General features: G+C 41.3%; 2 protein-coding genes across 2 annotated transcripts; one reads left to right on the top strand and one right to left on the bottom strand.

Annotated features, from left to right (window-relative positions):
• Positions 1 to 1,118: 1,118 nt before the first annotated feature.
• pmelb (premelanosome protein b) lies at positions 1,119 to 8,613 on the top strand. The gene is made up of 12 exons (XM_071477413.1): positions 1,119 to 1,224; positions 3,505 to 3,600; positions 3,909 to 4,055; positions 4,644 to 4,772; positions 5,029 to 5,190; positions 5,625 to 5,957; positions 6,491 to 6,700; positions 7,244 to 7,381; positions 7,480 to 7,582; positions 7,675 to 7,880; positions 7,983 to 8,073; positions 8,172 to 8,613. Exons 1-12 carry the CDS (start codon positions 1,167 to 1,169, stop codon positions 8,332 to 8,334), a joined length of 1,836 nt encoding a protein of 611 aa, XP_071333514.1. The 5' UTR covers positions 1,119 to 1,166; the 3' UTR covers positions 8,335 to 8,613.
• Positions 8,614 to 9,176: 563 nt separating this feature from the next.
• Positions 9,177 to 12,222, bottom strand: LOC139621133 (tubulin alpha-1B chain-like). The gene is made up of 4 exons (XM_071477414.1): positions 12,084 to 12,222; positions 10,703 to 10,925; positions 10,444 to 10,592; positions 9,177 to 10,328 (listed from the first exon to the last, which is right to left on the bottom strand). Exons 1-4 carry the CDS (start codon positions 12,084 to 12,086, stop codon positions 9,348 to 9,350), a joined length of 1,356 nt encoding a protein of 451 aa, XP_071333515.1. The 5' UTR covers positions 12,087 to 12,222; the 3' UTR covers positions 9,177 to 9,347.
• Positions 12,223 to 13,357: the final 1,135 nt, after the last annotated feature.

Genomic DNA, 13,357 nt, shown 5'->3' with positions numbered 1-13,357 from the left:
TGTGGGGGTACAAGGGCAAAGCCGGATGAATTTAGGGAGTCACAAGAGCTTCAGTAATCCTCATTAATGTTGCATTCCTCCACAGAAAAAGCCTCTCTTGGCAGAATGTGTGACCTGCTGTTGTAATGACACAGAAATCAACAGCTCCCTGTTACACTTCGATATTATAAATACTATATTTCATCCCATATGTGGGTATAGTGCATCTGCAGTTAATTAAAGTTCCATGAATATACACAGAAGCTTTTTAGAGTTTTGTCAGCCAATAATCATCATGAGCAACATTTCAGCGTAAATCCGCACATAATTAGGAGTAATTAGAGAGGCAGCCCAAAATGGGTCAGGTGACTGCAGCAGAGATTTAGGTGACCTTTCGTATCATATGTGAAAGCACATACTTTGTGGAACTGGAACCCGACAATGAAGTTAAAACCGAAGTTAAAATGCTTTTTTTGCAGAAAAATTGTCCATGTGATTGTTAGAATATTCTATATTGTATTATTAGATCGTTAACAATGATGCATTAGTAGGGAAGCAGCATTTTAATTTTTAAGAAGCTAATTTGATCTATAACAATGCATCATACCTTAGGAGTTTATCATTTTTTTTGTATATGATCTACTTTATAACATAAGTAACCAGTAAATACAGCTGTAAAATATAAATTGTGGAGTAGAAAGTACAATATGTCTCTCTGATATGAAGAGGAATAGAAATATAAAGTAGCATAAAATAATTCTACTGTTACACTCCACCACTGACTATATTCATATGTAAATCTCTGAGCACAGCTGAGGTTCACATGTGCAGGATGTTCATTCAAAAATAATTTATTTTGTTCAGTTTATGCACACTCGAACATGTCTCGTGATCCAGTTAGTTTCCATGTAAAAGTACATGTGGATTTTTTGCATTTCTTATGTGATTAAGTGGCACTTTCTCTACTGTACGTACAACTGTAATCCCCAAGACGTGCTTTCACTGTAAATACACAAATCATTATCAGTCCAGGTGCCCCTAAGTCTCTCTGAAGGAGGGGCGGGCTGCAGGGCGTTTCTTCTGCGACCACGCTCTGTGAGCTCAAACATCAGAGACTTTATAAAGCCAGTTTTCTGTTGCCTGCTGCTCACAAAAGGGATTTTTCACAAACAGGAGGTGCACTGACAATGTGGACGTCTGCTGTACTGTTGGTGCTGCTGGCAGTGGCTTCACACACTGTGGCAAGTAAGTATAGAAAATGCATTTTTAAACAGAATTTTAGGTCAGTAAATGCAGACAGTGACATAAATTGTTAGATTGAACGTGTCTCAAATATTTGGACTGCAAATTTTAGACATAATTCAACTTCAAATGCACGCTAACAAAAAATATTTCAGCACTCATGGAAGCTGCAAGTGGAGCGCATCAATAATAAGTTCAAGTCCCTCCCACAGTGATGCAGGGAGTAATTAAATCCTTTACTAAAGGTAACAATTCTCTAATACAACCATACTCAATTACATTAAAAAAACCCCAAAAAACGGTATTTAAAAAAATGTCACTTTAGTAAAAGTATAGTGTTTTTACAGAAAGGTAGATAAGATATAAAAAGTAAAACTATTCACAATTCAGGAAAATAGCTCCTATGAGTGTTTTACTATAATATATTATATTGTTGGATTACTTCTATTACTGGGGAATTCATGTAAAATCAGCAATCATTGTTGTAGTTGGTCAGGATGTAGCTAATTTGGACTGTTTTATACTGTTAGGGTTATAGTTACTGATAGTTTAATTAGCTCGTATGTTTTGTATATGAAATCTTAATCTGGTAACTCAAAGTAACTCAGAAGTCTTTCGAATGTGTGTTTCTTTGTTGTCATTGTCTGAGGAGTTGTCTCAAACCATCCTGATTGACTTTCTTTTAAGACAATATCTAAAAACTTGGCACACTGTTTGCATGTAATTTCTGTATATGTATGTATATTTAATGTTAATGTCTGTCTTATGAAAGTGTTTTAGTGAAGCTAACTTGAAGAACTAAGGCTTCAAAAGTTACAAATGTGCTCTATAAACTCAAAAGCAACTGTAGTTTCGTTCCCTCATTGGAAGTACATCCATGTTTCTGGAAGGTTGCATTGGATTTCAGCACCTCCAGCAGAGGCACACGTGTTCTACTGCTCTATAAGATCTGTGTCTAGCTAAAGACCCAGTTTCCCACTTTTCCCATGACCTCTTTACTCAACCATGCATAACAGTAAACGACACAGAATTTGACCTGTCTGAAGCAAAGTACCAGCTCTTTATCTTAATCCTTTTATTTTTAAGTTAAAGGTAAACTCACATTTTTTTCAAATCTGGCCTATAACAACACTTGAATGCCCATACATGATGTACAATGTAAGTTACTGGTCTGGTGCTTATATAATGTAATAATTCCTCCTGTTCATACTGAACCTTTGCTTTAATAATCTGGGGAATATATGATAAAAACAACTCTTGTATTTCAAGAATATATTCTATATATTTTTTGAATTAATTGAACATCAGAGAAATTTGTCATTTTTCCACCTTCCTCTGCAGAATCTTACAGGGGTTCTGTTACGTTTAACTTTATGTGAATGTAATATAATCCCTGTATATGTTTGATGGGGTCAAACATCTTGAAGCCAAACCATAAGCGGAATGAATAAGGAGAGTGATTACTCTGAAATTATCCAGACAGAATTCGTAATCACACACAAAATCTGATTTAGAAAATAGCTCTATTGTCTGCCATTAGCTTTTTTAGTTGGACTGTAGAGATGTTTAATCCAAATTCAGCCCTGTGACAACGTTAATCTGTGATAAAATCATAAACATGCACACACACGCTCGCACACGCTCAGCTGAGAATCACATGAGAGGGATTGGAGGGACTTGAGATTAATATTGGCAGTGAAACACCCTCATTTGGACGCTGGTGGCCACCTACAGCCAGCTTCACCAGATCACGTTACTGTGACAACAATTATATACATCAAATATTTTCATTAATTCCAACAATGTAGTTTGGGGAACTGTAAAACCAACAGAAATGGTAACTGTTATTGAAATTATAATGCATTACAATAAATATAATTTTTCTTTTTTTTTTTTTGTGGCGTCACTGAATTGTTGGAGAAGAGTTTTTGTCATTGTTCATCTGTGCCGTCATGTAAACTCTGTGTCATGTCTCTGAGACTTTACTTTTACTAAAAGTTTGACAGTTATGACATTTAAATAAAAAGAAAAACTGAGCCAGTGTCTGCTGACCCACTGTGCACTGACTCTGTGGATTTGGGATTAATTGGAATTAATTCATTTCAAGTATTTAACACTGAATCCATTTCCCCTAAAAATTAGTAGCAACTTAAAGAGTTCTCTCCAGGAAACATTTTGGAAATTATTAGGACATTGAGGACCCACAAACTGTGAACAAATATGTGTTTTGAGCAGTGTTTGTTTTCTGTTTTCAATATAATGTATTTCTTTTTGATATTTCAGAGCCCAAAAATCGTTTCACTCGCTATCCATCATGGAACACTAAGATGTACCCAGTCTGGAAAGATGGAGACCCGCGGTACAAAGACTCCTGGAAAGGTCCGTGTGTTGAAATAATGTTGGTGTAATCAAACACTTTCAAATGCCCATAATTTCTTACTCTATATTTAAATTTTTAAAAGTATTCTTGGCACTTTAATTAGAGATATGACAGGTGTTTAAGGTGATAGGAGCCAGGTGAAGTACTACGAAGGGTGTGATTATATGGTCTTGTCAAACCTCTATAGGTCATTAGGACGTCCCATTTATTTAAACATTACTTTTAGAAAAATGTCTGAATTACCTGAGGGTCATTAAACACATTTAGAGGACCCACAGACAGGTACATTTTGTGTCTTCTCTTCCAGGTGGAAGACCGACCTTCAATGTAGGGAACGACTCACCAACTCTGACTGGGGCCAAAGTTACCTTCACCATTGACTTGGAGTTTCCACACAACCAAAAGGTGCAGCCTAACGGAGACGTCGTTTGGGCTGAGGACTGCATCATCAATGGTAACATTACGTTTGGTACAGTTGTTCATGGTCCCCAGAGGATGAATGCTATTGATTTTCGTGATCACCTGACCTTTCCTCTAGCGCCACCATGAGGTCGACATTTGTGGTTTTGATTGAAATGTTTCAAAAATTATTGTTTGGATTGCCATATAATTTGGTTCATATATTCATGCTGCCTGGAGAATGAATCCTAATGTCTCTGGTGATCTGTTGACTGTTGGTCTAGCGCCATCGTGAGGTCGACAGTTGTGGTTTAATATCACAACAACTACTGGAAAATAGAAATGAGAATAGAAATAAAAATAGAAACCATACAAGAGTAATTAAATTACAAAGCAAACATAAAATAGTAAACATAAAGTGTCAACATCCACTGTTTTACTGCAGTGTGGTGTGTTTAGAAACAGCAAAGTTTCTAGTTTCCTGTATTTAAGAGTAATATACCATCTACCATAACAACACACACTTGGGTGGGCTATAATATGTGTTGATCTGAATGTAAATTGTGTATAATATAATGAAACAGTATATTAGATAATATAATCACAGCCTTTAACAGCTACAATCTTCTTGCTCCTGCTACAGGAACTAAATACCATGAGTCTGAGCCAGTATACCCAGCACCGAGCCCTGACTGGGAAGCTGTTTTTCCTGATGGGACACCAGTTAAGAAGGACAAGAGGCCGAGCTATGTGTTTGTCTGGAAGGCCTGGGGTGAGTGGAGGTGTCGCCTCTTATTAAATACCTCGAAACTATGTCTTTTCTGAGGGTCAGAGAGTTCCTTACGACCCAGGGTGGATTATATGTGAGCCCTATCATATGCACTCATGTGAGCTTTTAGATCTTTTCAAGCAAGCAACCTCTGCCCTTGAATGCATCATACAGAACGTTTTGCATTTAAACCTGACACATTGTTTGATGTAGTTAAGAGACTGTCTCACCGGTGTGTCTGTGGATGCTCATTTGGCAGGTCAGTACTGGCAGGTGGCAGACGACTCCTCCTCCTCTCTGACCATCGGTACAGACGACATCCCGCTGGGCTCCTACACCATGGACATCGTTATCTACCACTACCGCAGCAAAGAGAAGTTCATTCCTCTGGGATATGCCTCCACTCAGTTCTCCATCACTGGTTAGTTAGGGACTGTATAGAAATTATTGTTTGTTTGTTTGTTTTTTAAAATATCTTAAAGGCACGTTTCTAAATTTTCATCTGCAGCCCCTAACAAAGTCACACTAAAACATGATATATGAATATAAGATAAAAATTCTAAAAGCTATTAAAATCCATTATGAGGAGGCATTTCAATAACAAAAAGAGAATATTAACATGAGTGAAAAACATTAAATATTCAATACAGATGAACCAATTCCAAGGCAGGCAAAACAATGACAAGAAGAAGATTAACATTAATAGAAATATGCACTAAATGCGACAACATTGTGCAAAGCAGGATCTCTTTTTACTTACCCCTCCTAACCCAGTCAAACAACCTGAACTATAAGGTATAAACTCCATCTATTGGCCATTGATTTGTTGACCTCATTATCTGGTGTTCTTCTCAGATCAAATCCCCTTCGCGGTGTCCCTGGACCAAGTGAACGACGTCGTGGCCGGGGACATGCGTTTCATCCAGAACAGGGCGATCGCCTTCACCATCACCCTCCACGACCCCAGCCAGTACCTCAGCAACGCAGACATCACCTTCAACTGGGACTTTGGGGATGAAAGTGGGGCCCTCATATCCAGAGAGCTGACTGTCACGCACACCTACATCAGCTCTGGCTCGTTCAAGCCTCAGGTGGTGATCCAGGCAGTCATCCCAGATAAGGCCTGCGATCCACCAATTGACACCCCAACGAAGGCTCCTGGTCCACATATTGATCAGGGCACCACAGGTGAGCATCAGAAGTTAAAGGACCAGTTTCAATCCTTAACTTTTACATTTCATTTACATGTGTTGATTATACAGACAATATAAAGTGTTGATGTTAATTTATGGTTTAGTACTAATCAGGTTTGTATTTTAATAAGAGGGTGAAAATGGTAAACAATATACCTGCTTAGCTTCAGCATGTTGGCATTGACATTGCCACAATACTAGCCAGCTTTATACTTAACACACAGACACAAATCAATGAATTTTAGAGGTTCTGGTCGGTGCAATTTGTTGCCTTCAGACAGAGTCTTAATGCTAAGATAAGCTAACCAGCTGGTGGCTATGGAGCAGACACATGTGACAGTGGTGTCAATCTTGTTATGTAACTTGGCAAGAAAATTAAGAAGCATATGTCACAAAATGTTGAGCTAGTTTTTTTTTATAGCTATTTAATAGTAATAATAATTTGTGTATTGTACCTCAGCTCTACATACTACACACATACACTGCATTAAAGCATGGACCTGACCACACAACCTTGTCTGTGTGCAGTGAAAGCTGCTGCACTGGCGTCTGCCCTCCCTCTGCTGGTTTCCACCAAGTCAACTGGTCTGAACGTCAACATGGTGCCGTCAGACACCGAGGAAGACAACACTGAGGATGAAGCCTCCACCGCCTCCACCACCCAGCCTGCCCAGGAAGCAGCCACAGTGGCCAAGACTCCCTCACCCATTAACAACATGCCAGCTGGCAGTGATGCAGGTACTTGCTTATCCGTGATTATAGTAGATTTTACCATAAGATCACCAACAGATGTAGTATCTGCAGCAACAGCAACATGCTGCGTGTAAGTGCAAAAGATCTCTCACATCAGGCGGCCGACTGCCAGATGAACCAGATAAGAGCACAGGCCAACTTCCTAAAATGCAAATATGATGTAAATCTTTAAAGAGGCTGCACCATTATATAACACAAGCAGAGCAAATTACCTTCACAATGAAGTGCTCTATCGTACGTCTTCATTTGAATTCTGATTTGCGTGTTGACTGACCATTATCTATGACCAGTTTCCATTGGGATTAAGAAGAAGACGACCCTTCCCAGTGTTATTAAAAGAGTTCTCCATCGATTTAGCATTGCACTCCTATAACACTGATGGACAGTAAAAGGAAAAAAAATGATGTTGACTTGAAATTTCACCTTGGATTCCAAATAAAAACAAAATGTATAAAAGTAAAAACCAAAAATATGGATGAAATCAGGTGATCAGGTGTTAATTACCTGTGTTTTTTTTGTCCTGACCAGGTGCAAAGCGAACAGTGACCCTGACAGGCCAAGCTACAGTGGTAGTAGTCGCTAAGAGGGATGCTAATGATAAACCCTCTGACGATGACTGTGTGATTTATCGATACGGCTCCTTCTGCACCGGCATTGAGGTGTTTGGTGAGTTACTCTTCATTAGTGCTGTTTTTATCCAAATATAAAATGATTTTCAGTGACTATCCTTGACCCCGTGGCCCTTGCTTTTTTTATTTTTTCAGAGGGCATTGAAACAGTACAGATTATACAAATGGACAACGCTGTGGTGGAAACACCAGACATGGACAAAAATGTTGTGGATATCACCGTTACCTGTCGGGGAAGGTGAATGCTCCTGTGCTATGTTAAATCAAATAATTCAGAGCAGTTTACTGTGTATTTTTACTCACTCGAGCGTCGTCTCCATCTTTCTCCAGCCGACCTAAAGAGGTCTGCAGTGTGGTTCTGGATGCAGAGTGTTTGAGGCCAATTCACACAGCGTGCAACATGGTGGAGCCCTCAAAGGAGTGTCAGCTGGTGTTGCGTCACTTCTTCAATGACTCTGGTGTCTACTGCATCAACGTGTCCATGGCCAATGATGTCAGTTTAGCCGTCACCAGCGCCAAACTCAACCTTGAGATGGGTACGTGACATCGTATGACAGCCCACCGTTGGTTCGGTTACTTGGCTGGACAAAACATTTCTGCTCCATCCTGCAATACTGACGGTGTTATCTTTGTCTCAGGTCCCAGTGCTTCCTCCTCTGGCACCATCGCCATGTTGCTGGGTGTTGTTGTACTTGTTCTAGCAGCAGGAATAGTGGCATATTCCTACAAGTAAGTCACTTGCACAGTAATTTGCTAAACTGTGATTATGACAATATAGATTATTAGTAACTTTAATCAAACTTGTCTGTATTCTGTGCTTCGCTCAGACGTTTCATGTCCTCCCGACCTCTGAAGGAAGACGTGATAGCATCTGGAGGCCAGCAGCTCGGCCGTGCTCAGAGCTGCTCCGGAGCCTCGATCTTCTGGAACCTGCTGAACAGACGAGGAGCCGTCGACAACTGCCCTCTGCTGCAGGACAGGCCGGTGTGAACCTTCACAGGCCGTACACAACCAAATATAAAACCAAGCAGCATCTGATTTGCAGGTTACAGGCACCTGAGATGTCTTTTTATACTTTTTTTTTTTTTTTTTTTTTTTTACATATTTTCTAAAATGAGAAATTTCATGAGGTTTAAATTTAAAAATTAACTGGAATTATCCTTTAGTCATTCTCTGATCTTTTGTACCAACTTGAAATAAGTTTGGTTTGTAAAAGTGTCTGATTTAATTTGAGTTTGAATGTTTTTCCAATAAACTTTGCTCAAAACAGTTCTGTACTTTTACTGATTCATGATGCATTTCTAACGGTGTAAATCAGCTGCACTGATTGTGTGGCTGAGAGAAGACATACTTCCTGTTCCTTTCCAAATAACCTGATGCTGGACTCATCCATGTTTTACAAAGCTAACAAACGAGGCTAGGATGAATCCCTGTAGTAATGGCAGGTTTATATTTATGATCACATTGATGATCATATTTTCACTTCTGAACCATGCATTGAAATCTAAAATTACAGAGCTTCAGAATTCAGCTGAGACGGAACTTATAGAAGTTTCCCACATAAATTAACGCCAAGTGTAAAGCAATTTCAAAAGCATTGATATAATGTTGAGGAAACCCACTGACTCCACATGCTGACTTACTTCAACTACAAACAGATGCTGTTAAATAGTGACTATAATGTTCGTCCTGTGTTAATGCTGAGAAACTGAAGGAAAGACAGGTGGTTGGTGTCAGGTCTCCCACTTGATTCTATGTATTTCAACAGTATTTAAATTTTTCAATCATGACAATTAGTTAACATAACATTGAGTCAACAAAAGACAAACAACTTCACATGTCACAGGAATTTTATTTAGAACAGAGCCAAACTTGACATTTTCAGGAGTTTTAATCTGAACAGCCAAACTGGTAATTGATAGACAAACATTTCTGTTTGGAATGCATTCAAAAACACATCGATATCAATCGTTTCTTGTTTAACTAATGCCTTCATGTCCCTTTTAATATTCCTCTCCTTCCTCCTCTCCCTCACCCTCAATAGAGTCGACTCCGACCTCCTCATAATCCTTCTCCAGAGCTGCCATGTCCTCTCTGGCCTCAGAGAACTCTCCCTCCTCCATACCCTCACCCACATACCAGTGAACAAAGGCACGCTTAGCGTACATCAGGTCGAACTTGTGGTCAAGCCGAGCCCAGGCCTCTGCAATAGCAGTGGTGTTGCTCAGCATGCACACAGCCCTCTGGACCTTGGCCAGGTCTCCACCAGGAACCACAGTGGGAGGCTGGTAGTTGATGCCAACCTTGAAACCAGTGGGACACCAGTCCACAAACTGGATGGTGCGCTTGGTCTTGATGGTGGCGATGGCAGCGTTGACATCTTTGGGCACCACATCACCACGGAACAGCAGGCAGCAAGCCATGTATTTACCGTGGCGAGGGTCACATTTCACCATCTGATTGGCTGGCTCGAAGCAGGCGTTTGTGATCTCGGCCACTGAGAGCTGCTCATGGTACGCCTTCTCAGCAGAGATGACTGGGGCGTAGGTGGCCAGAGGGAAGTGGATACGGGGGTATGGCACCAAGTTGGTCTGGAACTCTGTCAGATCAACATTGAGGGCACCATCGAAACGAAGGGAAGCAGTGATGGAGGACACAATCTGACTGATCAACCTGTTCAGGTTGGTGTAGGTAGGACGCTCGATATCGAGGTTCCTACGGCAGATATCGTAGATGGCCTCGTTATCTACCATGAAGGCACAGTCAGAGTGCTCTAGGGTGGTGTGGGTGGTCAGGATGGAGTTGTAGGGCTCCACCACAGCGGTGGACACCTGGGGAGCTGGGTAGATGGAGAACTCCAGCTTGGACTTCTTGCCGTAGTCGACGGACAGACGCTCCATCAGCAGGGAGGTGAAACCAGAGCCGGTGCCACCTCCGAAGCTGTGGAAAACCAGGAAGCCCTGAAGGCCAGTGCACTGGTCAGCCTGAGGACAGAGAGGGAGACACACTGATCAAACACACGAGATACAGTCTTAGGGTTTACTTTGATATTTTGAGTCAAATTCAGAAATGAACTCCTCCTGGTATGAAGCTACCCACCAGTTTGCGGATCCTGTCCAGCACCAGGTCAATGATCTCTTTGCCGATGGTGTAGTGTCCACGGGCGTAGTTGTTGGCAGCATCCTCCTTACCAGTGATCAGCTGCTCAGGGTGGAACAGCTGGCGGTAGGTCCCAGTGCGCACCTCATCTGCAGGGAAAAAAAAAAACACAGACATCGAATCAGTTGCTGTGAAACTACTTTCACACGTTACTTTAATTTGCCTAAATTAATGTCCAGGGAAAAGTGATGACACTCACCGATGACAGTGGGCTCCAGGTCGACAAACACAGCTCTGGGGACGTGCTTTCCAGCTCCAGTCTCGCTGAAGAAGGTGTTGAAGGAATCGTCTCCTCCTCCGAGAGTCTTGTCACTGGGCATCTGTCCGTCCGGCTGGATCCCATGCTCCAGGCAGTAAAGCTCCCAGCAGGCATTGCCGATCTGGACACCAGCCTGACCAACGTGGATGGAGATACACTCACGCTGTGGAAGGAGAAAACAAGACAGGTTAATTATCTGTGTTCACATAATAACACTGTTACCTTTTACATGTAATCTACTACAGTAACTGCAACATAAATGTTCTAGAAACTGGAAACATTCAATTGCTCCCCCTATCTGATCTTATCAGGCAGTGCAGCAGGAGGCACCTCCCTGCACCACAATCTGCAGGGGACAAAAAATGCCTGACAGCAGCCCCCGCAGAGGCAGGACGCTCCTCTCGTCTTTCCTCCAGTCTTTTTTGTCCTCTCGTCTTTTTGTCCTACACCACCCCCTCTTTTTCACGCATAAGCACGAATGCAAATTCATTTGCATGAGCACAGGCGCGTGCACGGCAGTCTGGAATATTCCACTTGCTCTTGTGCCTGGAGGATGCACAATCACAGCGGATGCTTGAGGAGAAAACAACGTATCTGCTCAATCACAACTATCATTTTAGATGACAGCAATCTGCATATCATCCAAATGATATAATCAGAGAGGATGAAATCAACTGAAAAATCTTTAAATTCACCCTTTACATTCTACGTCATGTTTGAAACAGAAACGTTGTGTTTCTGTTTTTTTAAATCACGGATGAAATTAAAAATACATTCACTGCTGTATCCTATGAATTAAAAATGATAGCTGCAATACAATGTCTCCATCCATCCCCACCCCATCTGCCCCTCCCCGCCTCTAGACAGGGTAGGGCATTTGTAAGGTGTTTGATTTTGACTAATTCGTTCATTAAATTTGACAAAAATAAAAATACAAAGACAAATAATGGCACCGGTGTGTGAAGGAAAGCAGGTTCGTCCTCCTGACTGTGTGTTGGTGGAGGCTGAGAGCCGCCAGGCACTTTATTGTTCTCATCTCCACACAATGACAATCACAGCCCTGCTGCAGACGGAGCTGTGCGCCAGCAGCGACAATGATAGCACACAATCACCATCACGGATATACACACAGGAAATGTTGAAAATGGCACAAAACGCGTCAAAACGTGGCAGTTAATCAAATAAGAGATGATTATCTAATAAGAGATGATTATCTAAAGAGACGCCGGCTGCTTAATTTCCTTCATATCCACCTCTCAAAAAATAAATAAAATAAATAAAAAATCATTTCAGACTGACAGAGGAGAAAAATTCAACTCACCATGTTTCCGTCTGAGGCTCAAAGAGGAAGAGGAGAAGGAGAAAATGTGAAGAAAAAAGGCTTTTTAAAAACGGTGTGTTTGCGTTGCGTGTTGTACCCAACGGGGTCGATGCAACAACTGCTGACCGGGAGGGCGGTGCTACCGGATTTATACAGGCAGGCAGGGGCCGAGGAGAGAGAGGAAGGTTGTGCCACCATCCTTTGGTAATGCTATTCAAATCTGCTTTTACTGTAAAATTATACACAATTACACAATTATTGTAGTGAAAAAAATGCTTATTTTACTTAAAAAAAGATAAATATAGTGGTTTGAGTTACTGGTTATTGGTGGTTAATAATTAATAAAAAAAATGTAAAAAATGTGATTGGAATGATGTTTTTTTTTTTTTTTGCTTCAGGCTGTGCTGCAAGGTGATTTCCCATTTTTTTTGTAAGCAGAAATTTGAGGTCATTTTTACTGAATAAAGGACTGGCTCAAACAAAGCTAATTTATTATGCATGCAGAGGAATGAGAAAAGATTGCATACATCTGTTATATAGCTGTTGCAAAGCTGCAAATCAATTCAAAAAAATGTGTTGTGTGCACACATGAGCAAATTCTGTACAACAATCTGTGACTTGTCTGCAGGCGCTCAATGCACCTGACGCATTGTAAATGATGCAAAATGGCTGAATGCTTCTGCTGCACAAGATGCTTCCATCCCACTCGAGCAGCCAGGCGTCCATGTTGCCGAGGCCTGCCATGGTATCCGCCCGGCATGCCAGCTCTCCAGGTCTCCTCCCTCTTTGTCCTAGATTCTCTGCAATGATGTCATTCAGTGGGTCGATCACGTGGCTGCCTGTCTCTCTGCCTCTGCTGTTCAGCTGGACTGAAGCTGGGGTGTGCTTCCCCTGGTTCTGTCCTGTTTGAGGAACTGAAATTGCCTGAATTGCAGTTTATGGTTGAACCATGAGGGTCTGCACAGTTTGGCTCAAGCAGTTACAACATTAAAACCCTGCTCTTTAAGCTGTCTTGAATCCTGCAAGGAATGAGAGTCATTTGAAAAGAGGATTGCACTGTGTTTCTGACATAATCAGCACCATCTAAATCTACTGTGAGTCTGGAAAAATCCTCACTGCAGCAGGAAACAAACATTGTGCTTTTTGCCAGAACACCCACCATAATGTGGGAATACTCATCATTTATTCACAGGGGAAGTGAGGATGTTTGATTTACAACCAGCCTTTCGTGGTTGCTGTACTCAGTATGAACTGCAGGGGATGAAAGAGAAGGA

Source organism: Trachinotus anak, unplaced genomic scaffold (genome assembly GCF_046630095.1).
Source record: "Trachinotus anak isolate AG129_WGS33_773 ecotype Australia unplaced genomic scaffold, CSIRO_AGI_Tana_v1 ptg000004l, whole genome shotgun sequence".
Taxonomy (NCBI): Eukaryota; Metazoa; Chordata; class Actinopteri; order Carangiformes; family Carangidae; genus Trachinotus; species Trachinotus anak.
The sequence above is the reverse complement of the archived record's forward strand: the minus strand, read 5'-3'. Positions and strand labels throughout refer to the sequence as shown.

What these genes read in the sequence shown, in the direction of transcription:
- pmelb (XM_071477413.1), top strand. Translation starts at nt 1,167, where the DNA reads ATGTGGACGTCTGCTGTACTGTTGGTGCTGCTGGCAGTGGCTTCACAC. An exon ending in GTTTGTCTGGAAGGCCTGGG is followed by an intron (nt 4,773 to 5,028) that starts GTGAGTGGAGGT and finishes CTCATTTGGCAG; the next exon opens with GTCAGTACTGGCAGGTGGCA. An exon ending in GCCAGCTGGCAGTGATGCAG is followed by an intron (nt 6,701 to 7,243) that starts GTACTTGCTTAT and finishes TGTCCTGACCAG; the next exon opens with GTGCAAAGCGAACAGTGACC.
- LOC139621133 (XM_071477414.1), bottom strand. An exon ending in CCTGGAGCCCACTGTCATCG is followed by an intron (nt 10,593 to 10,702) that starts GTGAGTGTCATC and finishes TTTTCCCTGCAG; the next exon opens with ATGAGGTGCGCACTGGGACC. An exon ending in TGGACAGGATCCGCAAACTG is followed by an intron (nt 10,329 to 10,443) that starts GTGGGTAGCTTC and finishes CTCTGTCCTCAG; the next exon opens with GCTGACCAGTGCACTGGCCT.